This window comes from Aphanomyces astaci (genome assembly GCF_000520075.1).
Source record: "Aphanomyces astaci strain APO3 unplaced genomic scaffold supercont1.40, whole genome shotgun sequence".
In the NCBI taxonomy this organism is placed as follows: domain Eukaryota; phylum Oomycota; class Saprolegniomycetes; order Saprolegniales; family Verrucalvaceae; genus Aphanomyces; species Aphanomyces astaci.
The window spans coordinates 314,076-331,391 of NW_009798303.1; the positions used below are offsets into that span (position 1 = coordinate 314,076).

General features: G+C 47.8%; 6 protein-coding genes across 6 annotated transcripts; 3 read left to right on the forward strand and 3 right to left on the reverse strand.

The window, feature by feature from the left end:
- Positions 1-624: 624 nt before the first annotated feature.
- H257_12385 (hypothetical protein) lies at positions 625-5,066 on the reverse strand. The gene is made up of 7 exons (XM_009839562.1): positions 4,331-5,066; positions 4,049-4,146; positions 2,828-3,407; positions 2,036-2,299; positions 1,049-1,360; positions 873-953; positions 625-780 (listed from the first exon to the last, which is right to left on the reverse strand). The coding sequence occupies exons 1-7, from the start codon at positions 5,015-5,017 to the stop codon at positions 691-693; spliced, it is 2,112 nt and encodes a 703-aa protein (XP_009837864.1). The 5' UTR covers positions 5,018-5,066; the 3' UTR covers positions 625-690.
- Positions 5,067-5,702: 636 nt separating this feature from the next.
- Positions 5,703-6,923, forward strand: H257_12386 (TKL protein kinase). Its single transcript, XM_009839563.1, has one exon. It carries the CDS (start codon positions 5,782-5,784, stop codon positions 6,859-6,861), a length of 1,080 nt encoding a protein of 359 aa, XP_009837865.1. The 5' UTR covers positions 5,703-5,781; the 3' UTR covers positions 6,862-6,923.
- A 618-nt stretch (positions 6,924-7,541) lies between these two features.
- H257_12387 (hypothetical protein) lies at positions 7,542-9,315 on the reverse strand. Its single transcript, XM_009839564.1, has one exon. It carries the CDS (start codon positions 9,247-9,249, stop codon positions 7,585-7,587), a length of 1,665 nt encoding a protein of 554 aa, XP_009837866.1. The 5' UTR covers positions 9,250-9,315; the 3' UTR covers positions 7,542-7,584.
- A 290-nt stretch (positions 9,316-9,605) lies between these two features.
- Positions 9,606-12,863, forward strand: H257_12388 (hypothetical protein; the record flags this gene model as incomplete). Its single annotated transcript, XM_009839565.1, has 11 exons — positions 9,606-9,812; positions 9,884-10,119; positions 10,192-10,598; positions 11,075-11,122; positions 11,179-11,189; positions 11,248-11,276; positions 11,360-11,384; positions 11,432-11,599; positions 11,643-11,887; positions 12,040-12,171; positions 12,533-12,863. 11 exons carry the CDS (start codon positions 9,606-9,608, stop codon positions 12,861-12,863), a joined length of 1,839 nt encoding a protein of 612 aa, XP_009837867.1.
- A 644-nt stretch (positions 12,864-13,507) lies between these two features.
- Positions 13,508-15,747, reverse strand: H257_12389 (hypothetical protein). The gene is made up of 6 exons (XM_009839566.1): positions 15,670-15,747; positions 15,035-15,613; positions 14,790-14,871; positions 14,557-14,598; positions 14,177-14,450; positions 13,508-14,016 (listed from the first exon to the last, which is right to left on the reverse strand). Exons 1-6 carry the CDS (start codon positions 15,694-15,696, stop codon positions 13,764-13,766), a joined length of 1,257 nt encoding a protein of 418 aa, XP_009837868.1. The 5' UTR covers positions 15,697-15,747; the 3' UTR covers positions 13,508-13,763.
- Positions 15,748-16,688: 941 nt separating this feature from the next.
- Positions 16,689-17,188, forward strand: H257_12390 (hypothetical protein). The gene has a single exon (XM_009839567.1). It carries the CDS (start codon positions 16,696-16,698, stop codon positions 17,074-17,076), a length of 381 nt encoding a protein of 126 aa, XP_009837869.1. The 5' UTR covers positions 16,689-16,695; the 3' UTR covers positions 17,077-17,188.
- Positions 17,189-17,316: the final 128 nt, after the last annotated feature.

The window sequence follows — 17,316 nt, forward strand, 5'->3', positions numbered from 1 at the left end:
AGAATTTACCGTTGGAGATGCTCTTACACTTTAAATGTAAAATTGAAGGGCTCGAGTGATTTGTTAAGTCGAGGAGCGTCATGCTGGGCGTATTACAGTAGCAGGCGGATGGATATAAATTCCCCCTCGAGAAACCATACCAGCCGCCCGACTGGGTTTACAATTTAAAAAATATACCCCACCGTGATACTACTATTAATAGTGCTTACTTAGTATACCAGTACTACGTTAATAATATTATGTTTTTCGCCCAAATTTAACCATTGTGGGGATTGTTGAATTCCCCAAGAAGTCGAGCTACTAATATACGTATAATAGTACAGTAACAGGAAGCAGTCGAAAGGTTGCAACATGATTGGCTGAGACGATGAGATACATCAAGTTTCGCAGGTTCGGCGACTGTTATGCGGTTGATTCCACCAATTGCTAGAGGACTTGTATTGAGTATATATGTATCATATATATATATATACTATTAATAGTACACGCAATACAAGAGTGTAGGTTGGATTAAAGTGCGAACGAACGACCGATCGTGTTTGTAGCCTAGCTGGTTCTAGAAACTCTCTACATCATAAGTAGACCATTATCCTCGTCCACGTATCCCCTCGAACCATATTACTGTATGTGTCGTTTGCATTTGAAAAAACAAATGCGATGATTCATTCTGATGGTAACGTTATTATATACCTAAAACGACCAATTCGAGTCGACGTCCATCGACCACACAAACTTTTCCCGCAGCGCTTTGGGAAACACGGCTGAGATGGGCACTTCGTTCTACACGACCAAAAAACCACGTCACACAAACACTCTTGTCAAAAACCACGTCACAAGTACAAACACTCTGTCGCAAGCACATGACAACGTACGCGCTTGGCCCAAGCCACCGTGATGCGCGGGTCCATGTAATTGATCTTGGACGTTCCCAGCGCCACTTCCTTGTTGTCGTTCTATCACAACAACATCCATTATGTTCATATATGTTTGCACCTGTCCATATATATATATATATAGGTGGGTAGATGGAAGATATATATATATATACCTTGTCCTTGAGCCGCAAGTCCAGCGCCTTGACCTTTTTCATCCAGCTATCGATCTTCTTGTCCACTTGTTCAACTGTAGGGACTTTGGTGAATCGATGCAGCTGCGCCTTCTTGGCGTCCGCGTCGTCGGCGTCGTCGGCGTCGTCCTGCCGCAGCTGAATCGCCTTGGGCTTGTTCTTCTTGACGGCTACGCGCATGGCTTGGAGCTCGTTCAGTTGGTCGTTCAGCTGACTCAACGTTGCGTTCATCTTGTCCACCGTCGACCCAAATCCCTTGGGCACTGACCGTTGATGATTGCACAGAATAGCCACCTACCACAACCACCATTTAGCCACCATATATGCAGAATGCTCACATTTCATTCGACCATCATTCCCCTATAGTAACCACTCCCACACAAACTAGCATATATTTTATTGTCGATTTGATAGTACAAATTTGGGGGTGCAATCGAATAATCGCGCAAACCGATCCACAATCGATCTGATTGGTGGTTGAATTGCATTGAGAAGGTTTTGATTGGCTAATAATGTTGAGCTCATCTGAAGTAGCCAATCAAATCGATTTAAATTCCACCGAGAAACCACAACATGAAATCGAAAGCACAATACTACTTTTGCACCATCATATTGTCAACTTGATTTGAAATTGGACTGCTCAAAGCGACAATGGGAGCAGGATCCAGAAGCCAATCAAAATCCATTCGCTACTTCTCATACTAGTATTATATAATGTGACACTGGTCCTATGCTAACATCCAATAAAGTCACAGTACGTACGCATACACTCGTCGCACATATCTCGAGGGAATTGGCGAATCATATTTTTTGGTTAAAAGAACAACATACCACCATATCCACCCATTTACACTCCATCATCAACAGATCTCACACACTGGTTTACTCTATGAGTCCATCGCCTCTTATATTATAATATAATCCATGCATATATTCATCTATTCATCGATTTTTTGTCCAAAATCTGACCTTTCGATTCGCGTCGTTGTACGAGACGATCTTGACAGCGACGTCGTCGCCCGGCAGCACACGCGGCAGCTCCTTCTCGAGGGTCACAGATGCGTTGAATGTACGAAACACTTTGGCCGACAGCCCCGGCATGAGCGAGCTCAGGTGCTTGTTGAGCTCGGTGACGCTCAGTTCGTGAAAAATGTCCTGATGTGGCTCCTTCTTGGCGCAAAAGCTCTTTAGATTGTTAAACACTTGCTCGCCCACGGTGCCATATACGGCCAACTACGTTCGCCACAAACAATATATATATATACACGTGTTAATTTGATCGTTTTTTCATTGTCTACTAAACACACAAGAACACGCACAAAGCAACCATATATATACATGGTCGGTATTCCATTGTCCTTTGAATTGCCTTCCCCTCACATAAAGTTGATTCAAGGTGGTACCAAAGACAATACCCCTATAACTTTATTTTCGATGCGTTTTCGCAGGCCCCGGTGACGACCGTTCAGCGGTTCGTTCACCACCCATCCAAGAAAAATATGTATATAGAGTCGAATGCACACACAATATAGCCATATATATATATATATTATTACAAAATTCAAGCAAAACTACGCTTGCAACTGCCTTCAAGACAATTACATCCATCCCAAAATATCAATAGCACACAGATACCACCCGTCGTCGAAATATAATCAACCAATCATCCAAACGACGACAATGTCTACTAGCGAGACGGGTATATATATATATAAATCCCAGAGAGAGCAATTGATTGATCTAACATCTAACCGAACGTACCTGAATCGTGTTGTTGTACGGCATCGAGTCTTTGCCAAGAAACGACAGCGTGAGCTCGCAGTTGGTCGCGCTGAACGACGCGTGCTCGACGCGAAGGGAGCAGCAGCCGACCGTGTCGGCTTCATCTTCGCCTTTTTCGTTGCCCACGCGCAGTGCCAGCACGTCGATCACCCACATGGCCGTGGAGCGTTGCCGCGTAAACATGTCTTTGGCTGTCAACCCGTCCGTGTAGTCTTTGCGGATCTTGGCGATGCAGTTCTTGAGTCGGCGCGCCTTTTCGTACTTTTCCATGTCGGCCTTGCCCTTGAAACTCGACGACGCCGCCAGCCACACGTACTTGATGCCGCCCATGACATTTTCGTTCCAGTACGCTAGCCACGACACTGTGTCCCGATGAATCACCTCTTTCCATGCGTGGCCAGGCGTCAGACACGGCGGCACGCGGTCTTCCATCCCCACGTTGATCGTCACCTCTTCCGGCAGCACCGCCTTCTTCAACGTGCCAGTCTTGGGGTGTTCGCCGCGACCTCGAAACAAACCCGGCGGTTCTATTCTAAAATTGCCCACCTTTTCCAAATGGCTACATTCGGCGGCATATAATTAATACACCAGTGAGTGAGAGATTGTTATTATACTTGTAGAATGTATAGACTTGTCGTGACTTGACTCGTGTTGGAAAGATGTATATATATACAGTAGATAAATATGTATGTATATATATATCACAAGTTTATACAAAGATAACCGAGTGAAGTTTGTGGAAATAGACTCGTGTTGGAAAGATATATATATATATATATATATACAGTAGATATATATGTATATATCACAAGTAACCGAGTGAAGTTTGTAGAAATAGGTGGGAGAAGAGCCTGAATCATAAAGTCGCAAAGATACACAAGGGATCGTTTAGTAAATCAATAAGTCCAATATTAAGTAAAAGAGATTAAATCCTCTCGGATGAGGTAATCTAAATTGGTATTGTACAAAAGTAAACATATACTACGTAGTACTAGAGATCATAAAAATAAAATAAAACTAGACGTATTTTAAACAAGTGAATTGTTTAGAATTTAAAATATTACATTTGGGGGGTAAAATGATACAACAATTGGACAAAAGGGGATTGTTTTCCATCGAAAACACATAGTTTGTACACCAACATTATAAAAATACAAAAATCCCTCTAAAACTCAATAATATATATATATATATACATACCCGTCGATGATGGCAAAGCCGTGGCGGTACAGCTCTTCGTCCTTCTTGATCTTTTCAGGGGCTTTTTCTTCCTTTGTCCGGTCTTTTTTCACGTCGCGCTAGTGGTTTCAACCCGAATTTCGTCAATTTTGGCCAAAATGCACTCATTTTGACATAAACTCACACATTTTGGCATCAAATTCACACATTTTGGCATAAAATTCACACATTTGGCATACAATTTGAGAAAATACACGAAAAGTCCATCGTGTTCGAGTCACAACTGGATGGACGACGACGTACGAGGTCGGCCAAGTGCGCTTGGATCTTTTCAAAGTTGCACTTTTTGATGTCCTTGATCACGTGGTTCTTGCCCAGCGATGCTTTGAAGTCGGCAAAGAAGTTCTTGGTAAACATGGCCGCGGTCTTGGGGTTGCCCAGTTGTGGGCCGTCCGCCGGCATCGCCGCAAAGAAGGACGCGATTTCTTCCTGCTCGGGGGTGAGCGTCACGGGGACTCCGTCGTACAGGACAGGGATGCCGTGCGGTTCGTACGAGGGTGGGAACAGCACGCCGTTGTGCTCCAAGCTTCTCCATTGAATCCCCTCGGGCAGTTCCTCGGCGTTCCACCAACGGTACGCTTTGATCGCCATGTCCAGTCGCTCTGACTTGCTTTGGACCTTGAGCTTGCGCACGCTGCCTGCTTCCGCCTTGACTTTGACGGCGGGTTTCTTCTTTGCCGCTGTCTTCGTCTTGGAATCCTTCGCGGACACCTTCTTTGCCGACGCTTTCTTCACTGGCGACGTCTTTTTCGCGGCGGTAGGCTTGGACGCTGTCTTGTCGACTTTCGCGCTCTTTTTCGGCGCTTTGAGCTTCGTGAGTGGTTGGTCGTCGTCGAAGTCCGAGTCGTCGTCCGCGCGGACCTTGGACACCTTGGACGTCTTCTTCACCTTCTTACGCAGAGGCTGAAGGTCGCTGTCGGAGTCGGACATGTCGGCAGCCACGTGATGAGTTCCTTCGTGTCCACAGCTCCTCGGCAAATCCTGGTGTGGAGTTCTGATTGGGCAAAATCGATCATTTAATTTACCGGATATTTATTGTTCGAGGTTTATTTCAAATCAACGCTATTGAATTCCACAATATATCTATTGTAAGGGGTCATAAACTACCTTGGATGAGTATACACTTCGAAAGTTGGCTGGATCTATGACGTCAATATTGGCTGTGTTCGGACACACTACAGCTTACATTGGCACGAAAGACTGGTTGCAGCCTACTTCATAGTAATGATGTATTGGCATGGCGCACTCATTCCATACAGGACGCTCTAACTCCGTGAATATATATCGACCATACACATCACATATAACAATCATACAACATCGGTTTGAAAAGGACGTTTTAGGGGAACTCTCACCTTCTGACACGCACCGAATTCAGTGCGCTTTGTATGACACGAACTCGGATTTGACCGATTGATACCACCGTTAACATGATGCGGTTTCTTCCTTGAGAGGGAGACAAATGGAGTAACTGCGTTTGACATGCCACCGTTGCCTTCGTTTAACACTGCCTTTCACATTCAAATATTATCGAGTCTCCAAGGTTTTCTGAATCCAGTGCTGGTTTCCGACTATACGGGAAGATTGGGTGCGTGTTCGAAGTTTCAGACCCGAAAAAACAACCTCGCGACAGAATCTCCTCCCAAAGTGGCAACGACCAACGCCATCCTTGCCCACCTTCCTGAACTTAGCTCATGTCGGCCACCTCCGTGCGGTCCTTCCTAGACGGCCTGATGAAGCGGTACGCGCCAGACCCAGCGAATATGCAGTCGTCGCCACCGGTCAAGAAGGCACCTGCGGATTTGGACGTTCGGACACTGGCCAGTCGACCCGACTTGGCTCCGCACTGGCTAGCTCAACTCCAGAAAACCCGCGTGACGCCACTCAAGAGCGGCGTACGCCCCACGGCGTCGAAAGTGGCCATTCTGGACGACGACCTCAAAGTATTCCTCAAATGCATGGACTTCACGCAGGCGAGGTCGCATGCGAAGCGCGAGTTCATTGACGAATCGGTGCGGATTCAAGCTCTCAAGCATCCCCATCTCGTCCAGGTCCTCGGATACTCGGTCGTGGCGTACAGCACGACCTTTTGCGTCGTGCTCGAGTTTATGGAGCTAGGCACGCTGCGGTCATGCCTTCGAAATCCATCGTTCTTTCATTCCCAAACAGCACCATCCGCGTCCAACAACACGTCCCCGTCTCCCGCGTCGGCTTATCAAATGTGTCTTGACCTAGCCATGGGATTGCGTTATCTCCACAGCCACCGCCTTCCACATGGGGCCATTTCAAGCTCCAACGTCCTCGTGCATGCCAACCGCCAGTGCAAGTGGAACATCCAGCAACTCATGCAGTGCCAGCCTCGTCATTATTCCAGTCGAAGGGGGCATGAAGGCGACCGTTTCGGCATCTGCGACGTCGTGTATGTTGCCCCCGAACTCTTGCGATGCAGTACCGTGGAGGATTTGTTTGCGGCAGACATTTACGCGTTGGCCGTGCTCTTTGGGGAGATTTTAACCCAGAAAGCCCCCTTTGCCGACATCTACGACGCCCTGGGACCCGTCGGCGCGGACGTCCACATCGCCACCATCAAGGCCGACCCCACCTCGACCCCCGAAGTGCTCGCGCCGTTTGCAACAACAATATGGCCAACTGAGAACGCTCTGATCATGGCGAAATGCCTCGATCCAACTCCAGCCAATCGACCGACCATCGACGCCGTTGTCGTCGCACTCACCCCCCTTGTAGAGAAACCAACTCACGTTCTAGAGTCTTAATAGCATGAAAACAGCCGAAACAACTATTCATACAGTAACTAACTAGTACTAATACTTTGGGATGTTTGGCTTTTGGTCGGGGGATTAGAGTGACGTCCGTTGGTGGCATTGAGATAGACCAACTAGTACCACTAGTACTACTAGTACTTGTATTAATATCATACTTCGAAGTACGATGATATATTGATTACTTCACAAAGTATTGCAACAACCGGGCCATGGTGAAAGAGTAGGAATCGAATTCAGCATAAGTTTACAGTTAACTAACGCCCAAAGCATTACAGTAACCCTCCACAGGATTATATAACGGTGTGTTGGACACGAAGTGGAGTTGTAAAAAAGAGATGGATGGCATATCCTCACAACTATATATGACAAAGCAACGTAAGCAGGGCATGGGAATTAGTACTAGTAATAGTTATGTACTAGTAGTTCCATACTAAGCAAGCTTAGTACTCTCGTATTCCGCCAGTCAATCTTTCCAAGTCATAGTACAGTATCGTAAGTTATCAAAAAGAATGTTTTCTAACGCACACAAGCGTCAATACTATATATATATCGGCTTGCCTTACTACAGTACTGTATTATCAATCCATCCATCAAACGTACGTCATCGTTGTGTGTTGTCCCCGTTTCGCAGTAGTACGTACTAGTATGTACTAGTATACGTAGTACTTCATATATATATATATATATATATATACCCGGTATATACAAATATTATTAATCGTCAAACGTGATCTTGGTGGCTTTCTTCGTCATGTCAATGTTCTTTGCGAACGCGCCGTACAGTTTGTGTTCCTTTTTCTTGACGTGGGTGCCAAACTTCGTGAGTTCGTCGGGCACGGCAGCGTTCGAGTCGCGCAGCAAATTCACGAGCTCGCCTGCTTTGGGCTTATCAAAGTTGGTAAAGAATGTGTGCGAGATGCCCTTCTTGCCGCCGCGCCCGGTCCGGCCGATGCGGTGTACGTAGTCTTCAATCGTCAACGGGAACGAGTAGTTGAGCACAAACTCGACGTCGGGGATGTCGAGGCCGCGCGCGGCCACGTCGGTGGCAATCAGCAGCGGGATCTGGCCCGACTTGAACGCATCCAGAGCTTCCATGCGCTGCTGCTGGCCCTTGTCGCCGTGAATCGCAGTACATGCCCATCCCTTGCGCTGCAGCATCTGCTCCACGCGCACCGCTTCCTTCTTGTACAAGACAAACACAAGTACGCGGTTCTTGCGGCTCGCGTGGTATTTGCGTAAAAGGCCATCGATCTTGGCATCGCGGCCAAACTCGTCGACGACTTCGACGATCTGCGTCACGTTGGCAGAAGCAGACAAGTCCTCCGACCCGATCGTGACCTTGACAGGGTTGGTCAGGAATTCGTGAGCAAGTTTCTGAATCGATTGTGGCCACGTGGCCGAAAACATGGCAATTTGGCGCTCGGGGTGGCACCCGCCAATGATCACGCGAATATCTTTTTCAAAGCCGTCGTCTAGCATGCGGTCGGCTTCGTCCAGCACGCAGTACGTGACGTGCTTGAGCGAGCACGCCCTTTCTTCCATGAGGTCCTTGAGCCGGCCGGGGGTCGCCACCACAACGTGCACGCCCGCCTTGAGCTGCCGCTTCTGCTCGTGTTTCGGCACGCCGCCGTAGATGCAGATCGACGAAATTGACGCGGCGTTCCCGGCGATCGCAATCACGTCGGCGCACTGGATGGCGAGTTCGCGCGTCGGCGCCACGACCAGCATGATCGGACCCTTGATGCTCGCGTTCTTTTTCACCTGGTCGGCAATGTGCACTAGCCCAGGGATGGCAAATGCCAGTGTCTTGCCCGACCCAGTTTGCGCGATCCCAATGATATCGCGGCCAGAAGTCAAGATGGGCCAGCACTGCGACTGGATCGGCGTCGGCGTCGCAAACCCCGTCGTCGATGTCATCATGTGCTTGGGGAAGTTGACTTCCTTGAACGTCAAGAGCGGGCGGTACAGGCAGTCATTGCCTGACATGATCATTTGGTGTCGTTGGTGGAACGCGTCCACGTCCGCGTCGGTCATGGCGGCGGTCGTGGCACTTTCAACGTAAAACGACTTGACAAACGACTTGTCGGACGGCGGCGGTTGCTGGAACGGACCGTTCGAAAAGTCCACGGCAACTCCCTTGGCCTTCTTGGACGAGGATGGTTCGTCGACCGCCGCCGCGACTGGCTCGTCAGCGGCGTGCTTGCGCTTCTTGTCCTTCTTCTTTTGCTTCTTGTCCTTCTTGGACTCGACGACGTCGTCGTCGGCGGCAGTTTTCTCGACGGCAGGCGTCGCTTCAGCAGTAGCAGCAGCTTCGGCAGCCTCCTTGCGCTTTTGCTCCTTGCGCAGCTTCTTGGCGAGTTTCTTGTCGGTCTCGGTCATGCTTTTGTTTGCGATGGAGCGACGATGGAGTGTGATGGTAGTACCTTTGACCAATCAATTCCAACCGATGCGATCATGCAAAATGGTTGGCTGGACTAGGATGGCATTCTATGTGAAATAGCTACGCGTCTATATTTACAGAATTCAAGCGCAATTTATATAAAACTATGAATGCAGCAATTATTAGAATTCCATACATGCATATTGAGTACTATATAATTTAGAAATACATGCCCATTTCGTTCGACACAACTATAACCTTTGATATATTATCTTGTATTAAATTTGACGAGTTGCTTGGAGCATAGTTTTTGCTTGTTGCGTCGTCGCACAGGACTGGGTAGCTAGCTCATTCGATGGGCCATGAGGCTGTGAATGACCCTGCGATCGAGGCAACACAGACGTATGCGAGCGCCGTCAAGCGTGCGGCAATCGACTACGCCGCTGGCTGCCTTGGTGGGGTTATGGGGATCATTGTGGGGCAACCATTTGACACGATCAAAGTCCGACTGCAGACGCACGGCGCCCACTACACGAGTCCGTGGCACTGCGCTCGGCATACGGTAGCGTGCATGCATCCATTTGTCTCGATATGTGGTGCATATAGTACATTCAAGACAACCTCATAACGTAGGTGCAACACGAAGGCGTGCGAGGACTGTTCAAAGGACTTGCATCTCCGCTTGTCGGGAGCGTACCAATCAATGCGTTGGTGTTTGGCGTCCACGGTAGTACATTGCGCGCGCTGGACAGCGCCGCCATGCCATCGCTCTCGTCCGTCTTCTACGCAGGCAGCATTGCCGGGTTTGTGCAGTCCTTTGTCGTTGCTCCCACGGACCTGGTCAAGTGTCAGTTGCAAGTTCAGGACGGGTACACACACACACACACCTTCCCTTATCCCCTTTATCACTCTTGTGTTTTCTCTCACTTCCTCGCATGTAGCTTCCAGCGCGGCGGGCGGCGCACGTTTGCCGGCCCCATGGACTGCATTCGACACATCACCGCGACCCACGGCGCCCGTGGCATGTTCCAAGGGTTGTGGCCGACAATTCTGCGCGATACCTTTTCTTACGGCGTCTACTTTTACGTGTACGAAGCCACCCTGCGGCACCTCGAGGCTCGGCGAGAAGCTCTCAACGCAACATCCCAGCAAGCCGCGTCGATGTTGTTTGCAGGCGGATGTGCGGGCGTGGTGAGCTGGACGATCATTTACCCCTTGGACGTGGTCAAGTCTGTGATCCAAAGCCAGCCTTCGACTTCCGACTTGGGTCTTGTTCGGCATGCCCACACACTCTACCGCGAGCATGGCTGGCGCGTCTTTACCAAGGGCCTCGGCACCACCATCTTGCGTGCGTTTCCTGTCAACGCTGTCACATTTTATGTCTATGAAGAAACAATGACGGCGCTGTCATAATGTAGTTGGTTGTTGTTGCCGACGAACAGGCGGTGGCTGCTCATGCTGGCGAGCACGAGGCACTGATGTGCTGGTTGGATGGCTCTTTAGGAACATAGATGCATCAGGTTATGTCAAGTAGAAAGGGCGGACGAGGGGGGCTAGCATAAACGTAGAACGGTCATAGCCTGCTGGTAATCTGACGATAGACACTTGACAGGTGTGTATTTAAAGAGAGGGGTGAATATCATTGAGATTAATAATGCAGTGTGTTTCGGTATATTAATAAATCAGTCAACGAGGTAGGTATACAAAATACAAGTACTAGTTTCAACAATTGAAATGTCCTTCAAATTTATATTTTATTGACAAGGCATTTTTGCAACAATATGATGATACCCACACCAGGCAGAAGAAGCCTCCTCGTGGTAGGGATTGCCACCATTGATGTGATCAACACCATTCCAGAGTACCCTGCAGGTCAGTAGCACACAAGTATGATCGGTGACCTGCCCTATCGCCTAATACATATGTAGAAGACAGCAAGGTACGTAGCCGACGCCCTGGTGATGATCTCGATCAATGACCAAGTCATGTGTCAATAGATCCGAGCGACAAGTTCCCGTCGGTCCAGGTACAGTGCTATAATGGATTGTCCATCCCTCCATGTCTTCCCCTCGTCTTGACCAGAACGTTGTTGCGATGGATGCATGCTAGGGGTGGCAATGGCACCAATGTGTTGGTACGTCGATCTTCCCTAAGTCAGCATGTTCCATGTGCTCGGTGCAGGTCGTGTGTGCCCAGATCGGCGCATTCGACTCACTTCACTGGATGGGGGTGCTCGTGAACCCCGAGACAAACGGCGACGCCAAGTTCATCTGCGACGAGTTGCACGGCCAGTATGGCATCCACGTCGACCACTGCCAAGTCGTAGCTTCTGGGGGCATGCCGACATCTGTACGACCATGTTCCCTTCCTTCGTCATATGATCATCATCTAGTACATCATGGCGAGTGACGCCAGTGGATCCCGCACGATCTTTCATCACCGCGACCTGGCCGAGTTGAGCGTTGACCACTTCGCATCCCGCGTGCCCCTTGTGCAAGGAACCGTGTCCTGGACGCACTTCGAATGCCGCGACGCCGCCGCCACGCCCGCCATGCTCCGTCTCGCGCGGCCGGTGATGCCCATCATATCTTTGGAAGTCGAAGCGCCTCGCCACGATTGGTCACTTGTGAAGTCACTGTACGTTGTCCACCACGGCTCTCCATCATACTGGCATGGACGAGTACAGTAATAGTGGGGTGCATGCGATACAGTTGGGGAACTATATGTGATACCGTTGTGGGCCACTACGTATGCTTGGTCTTTTGTTCTGTCGATGATATATGTTGTAGCATGGTTCCACTGGCAGACTATGTGTTTGTCAGTCAAGGCTACATCACATCCCTGGGATATCCCAGCGCCACGTCATTCCTTCAATCGTTCGCTCAAGAATACACGGCCAGTGTCGTCCCCACAAGTAGCAGGTATGTACATACATAATATATACAACACGTCTATATATATTTATATATTTATATATTTATATTACGCTGTAAAGTTAAAATCACTCAGCGGGCACTTAATGGCCTCGGCCGCGTACTAGCTGCATTGGCAGCTAGCGGACTTCACTAACACGTCTATATATATATATATATATGGTAGATTCCAACAAATATATATATATATACATTTGTTGGAATTTACCACACCCACGAGGCATGACGATCTTGATCGTTTACTGTATTTATTCATAAAGTACCTACTAGTACTACTACTAGTACTACTAGTACTACTACTCGATCCCAACGAATCCCAACAGTAGGACCAACTCAATCCCAATATTAGGACTGACAACGACGACCGTTGGGACGTTCATCGTTATTTGAAAGCCATGATATGTCCATGGGGAAGCCACGGTGCGTTCGTGTGGATTGTTCCTAGTAATCCCACCGTTGGGAAGGGCGACACTTTGCACATTCCAGTGCTGCCCGTGGAGTCTGTCGTCGACTCTGTCGGGGCCGGCGATGCGTTTGTGGCCGCGACCATCTCGAGTTTGCATCGCGGCAACTCTGTTGTGGACAGTGTCGCATATGGCTGTGACGTGGGGCGACTCAAGTGCGTGCAAGTGGGGCTGCACTTTGACCCATGCTCGCTAAAGACTTCGTGTCCAAAGTAGAGGAGGATGCTGCCATGGAATATCATAATAACTACATTTGAAAACTAGGCAATTTGGGTGTTATCAGTGTTTGAAAGCCAACCCAACTCTGTCACAAGTATACCAATAATGTCCTCTGTGGTGCTATGCCCATCGGTACAAATCCTTGCTGTCTGAGTGAACTAGGAAGTATTCCCACATAGTCTACCGGTAGTAGCGAGCGTCGACAGTTAAATGGAACATGATATTATTAGGCTGTCGTCTTCAAACTACGAACTATCGTTACTCCATACTAGTACTTACTACTATTAATAGTACATGTAGTAGTAGTACGGTGCACACTCTTGTCCTGGACTTTCTCGTGTATCAACGTTATTATAACTTCAAAAATATATCGTTTCCATTCACCATAATGGTTTGTAGAAAAACCAAACAAGAAAAGAATATCCGTAATATTCGGAAACTAAACACTATAAATAATAATAATAGTCTTGATGATCATCGTTTTGGCCAACCAGAGATATTCAAGAACCTCTACATATTAATACTACTTACAGTACTGTACTGTAGTAGTTCGACCAGTTGCAAATAATGAACGTACACACCGATAGTATGTACTAGTGTATACCGATAGTATGTACTAGTGTATACTAGTGTATATGTATTGCGACAGGTGATATTATTTCACACCCAGCCGACACTCGTTCTCAACAGTTTGTTAATCCTTTGCGTCATACAAATTTGAAGTATATTCAACATGTTCACACGTAAATATCAGTTATTACAAGAAACTTATCAGTTATTACAGGAGTCATCGCAATACATATACATTATACGGTACAGCAAAGTACAGACGTCACGAACCCCATCATGTGTCTACTTCTTTCAAAGAGTCTTTAAACGGAAGGGCCGTCGCGTGCTCTATAATGTTGTTCGCATCATCATCATGGTGTGATGCTGATGGTGGTGGTCCTGGGCTAACATGCGACCCAAGACGTGAAATATAAACTGGCGACTTTTCGAGGTGGTCGGCACTTGAATGCCCAATGGCCACGTATGAAACGACAGCCAGTGCCACAGACAAGGCCCAGCGTACGTCACATGCACATGGACGCGGCGCCACATGACAGTGTTAAGGCCAGTGAGTATATCAAGCGAGATGGCCACTTGGTCGCTACGATAGAAAACACGATTGTTTGTTGCCGTACTTATATGGATTGATCAGCCTCGTACACATGTACCCCCCCAAAGCTCACGATTCAACGGTACAGAATAACACGATCAAGACGCAGCTACACGACTTTCTATGAGCAAAAACATCGTCAGATCCGTACCGATCGTCGGCCATCCAACGCGATGAGGCGTCCAAGGGGGGTGGGAACGACGACGACGAGGTGGGGGATGTGCTGCCAGTCGTCGTGTCGAGCTCGTCGGCAAACCCCGAGTACGCCACGGACCACTGCCACCCAGGATGGTTGGATGGACGAGGAAGGGTCGGCATGTGCGGCTGGATGGCGGCAGATGCGCGCGGCACGATGTAGTCACCTTGCAGCATGGCCACTGCTGTCCGGTGGTCGAATGCTTTCAATGCTGCCATAAACACAGAGTCTACAGGATAGAATATATATATATATATATGTGAGTGTATGTGTGTTTGAATTTTCATCCACATGATATATTAATACGCTACTGGAATTTCATTGTTTGTACTTACCTGGCTTGCTCATCAACTCTAACAACGGCGTGTCGTTGTGGTCTACGACAACAAGAATACATAAATACAAATATATATATATATATACAGTCTACAACAAACTTGTATAAATAAAGTACAAGTATATATATATATTATACAGTGTACAACTTTTGTATAATTATTGATATACTATATATACTTTGAAGGACATAGGTAATTGGAACAATGTTGCGAGTATTTCTAAATAATACCTTGACAAAGTAATTCCATCCCCGTTTGGCCGTAAATAAATGACACTGACATGAGGCTATGTACGGCTGACTTCCAAAGTTCCTACAAGAAGACATGTGTATGTACAAACGTGCGTTGAATGGTTCAATCCATCGATCATCATATATATTTGTCGAAAGTTTCAAATATATATATATATATTTCATGAAGCATGAAACATTACGAATCGACGAACGCATGCGTCGCAATTGAACGAAAGACGAACCTTTCCGAGCGAACCACCGGGCCGACGACTGCCGAGATGGGGAGTACACAGCGTAGTGAACGACGTCGGCTGGATGCCATAAGCTATGAGGGCTGCTTGGAGGTACACGATGGCATACCGAGCGACGATTCCGCCCAGCGAATGCCCGATGAAGCTGAGCCGCGTCCCATCCCCTCGTCGTTCGTTCGTTGGAACGTCCTTGCCGGGATGAGTTTGATGGGAGTGCAACATGTCCAAGACCTCGATGGCCAGGTTGGTACCCATGAGGCGAACTCCCAGGTGGGTCTTGTGCGTGTTGGCTGCGCTTTGAAGGACTTTTGCGGATTCGCCAAATGTGCGCGTGAGGGCCGCGGCGATGTGGTCCGAGTCGGACGGTTTGCCATAGATGCCATGCACACACACAAAGATATGCCGCGGTAGCAGCGGGCGAGTGTTCAACGATCCCAAAGCATCACCCCCTTGCTCGGACAACGACGAGGATGACCCAGCCATGAGACCCTCGAGACGGGCTAACCACACCGATGTGGCAGCAACATCGCCGATTTCACTGGCAATCGCCACGTTGGCACGCGCTTGGTCCTTAATGCAGTCGTCATGGGTACAGTACTGGCCCTGACCATCGTGCGTGGACGTACCTCTTGGATTCGATGGGACTGGTGCATGCTACCGGTAGGTAGGTACTACACCTTTTCCTGATGAATGTGCATTATTCCAATCAAAAGTGGTAATAAAAAATATATAAAACGTTCGAAACGTTTTCGACTGCTACATAAAACATGCAAAGTGGTGTATTGTCGATTTGATACAAATTTGGGGAGAGGCCAAACCGATCCACAATCGATCTGATTGGTTGAATTTCATTGAGAAAGTTTTGATTGGTTAATAATTTTGAGCTCTTCTGAAGTAGCCAATCAAATCGATTTAAATTCGAACGAAAAACCACAACACGAAATTTCACTCGAAAGCGGATAAATCATTTTCCATATTAATGTTCGCAGTTTTGAACACAAACACGAAGGTAAAATTGTCCGGATACGAATGAATTCACTGAATGAAAGGGCGTGTCGGAGCACGGTATGGAGACCATTTCATTACTCAAAATTCTCTTCAACATCCTCACTTGCGTTCTTCTGCTGTGAGGTCTTGCGTGAGCTGGCCATAATACCTGGCTGAGTTGACTTGGAAAATGTATGCTGTGGTGTCGATCACTTCGACGACTGGCTTCCGTGTTGAATTGTTGTATGAATCAAAATGCTCTCAAGACCAGGAATCTTACAAGCCAATCAGATCATTGATATTCATCCTGTATGAGATAATACAAAAAAAAACGTCAACATTTTGGAACGGGGTTATGACGGTTTACTAATCTCGTCGTCAAAATCAATTAGAACTGCATAGACCGTACCGAAATGGTTGTAGTATACAAACTTTCATATAGATCACTTTGCCAAACCATATTGATTGGAACAACCAGTTTTCTTTCACGTCAGATGCCAATTTCGTAAACAATTCCGAAATCAGTATTAGTAATTCAATGTAGAATTACTAATATTCAGTAGAATATACTACGTAACGTTAGTACGACGGTTGGCGAAGTCGGTTACATCTGACGGTTTCGAATTTTTACGTGGACTCATGAGTTCTTACTGTCGAATTGGATCATGGCGCCACCGACGACGGCCGCGGAGACGGCGTACATTTCGCTGCGTCCAAGCTACAAGAACAAACCCACGACCACGAAAATGAAACAGATCATTGCGACGGTGCTGCAGCAAAAGCTAGACCACACAGCGTACCAGTCGGACAAGGCGTCGCAGCTGACCAAGGAGATCGCCGACGCCGTCAAGCTCCAGCTCAAGGCATGCGAGTTTCCTCGATGCAAATACGTGGTGCAAGTTGTGATCGGAGAACAGCGAGGCGAAGGCGTGCGCATGGGTTGCCGGTGCTTCTGGGATGCAGAAACCGACTGCTACGCCACTGAAACGTTCACGAACGACAGCCTCTACTGCGTCGCCACGGCGTTTAGCGTGTACCTGTACTAACGAGTACTACGCGTTGTCATGTAAATGTGCTTGAAATGAAACGTGAATGGACGTCGTATCCCCTCCAGACTCGGTTGATAAGCTTATTTGGTAATTGGGAACCACCTTTCAGCTAGTGACGGAGACGACGTTACTATCGTGAACTGGTTCGGCAGCTTCCTAGGTATCAGCTACAGGGGCCACCACTGGACCTTTGCTTTCAACTAGTTTTGATAGAGGCTTTCTCCTTTGCCTGAATAA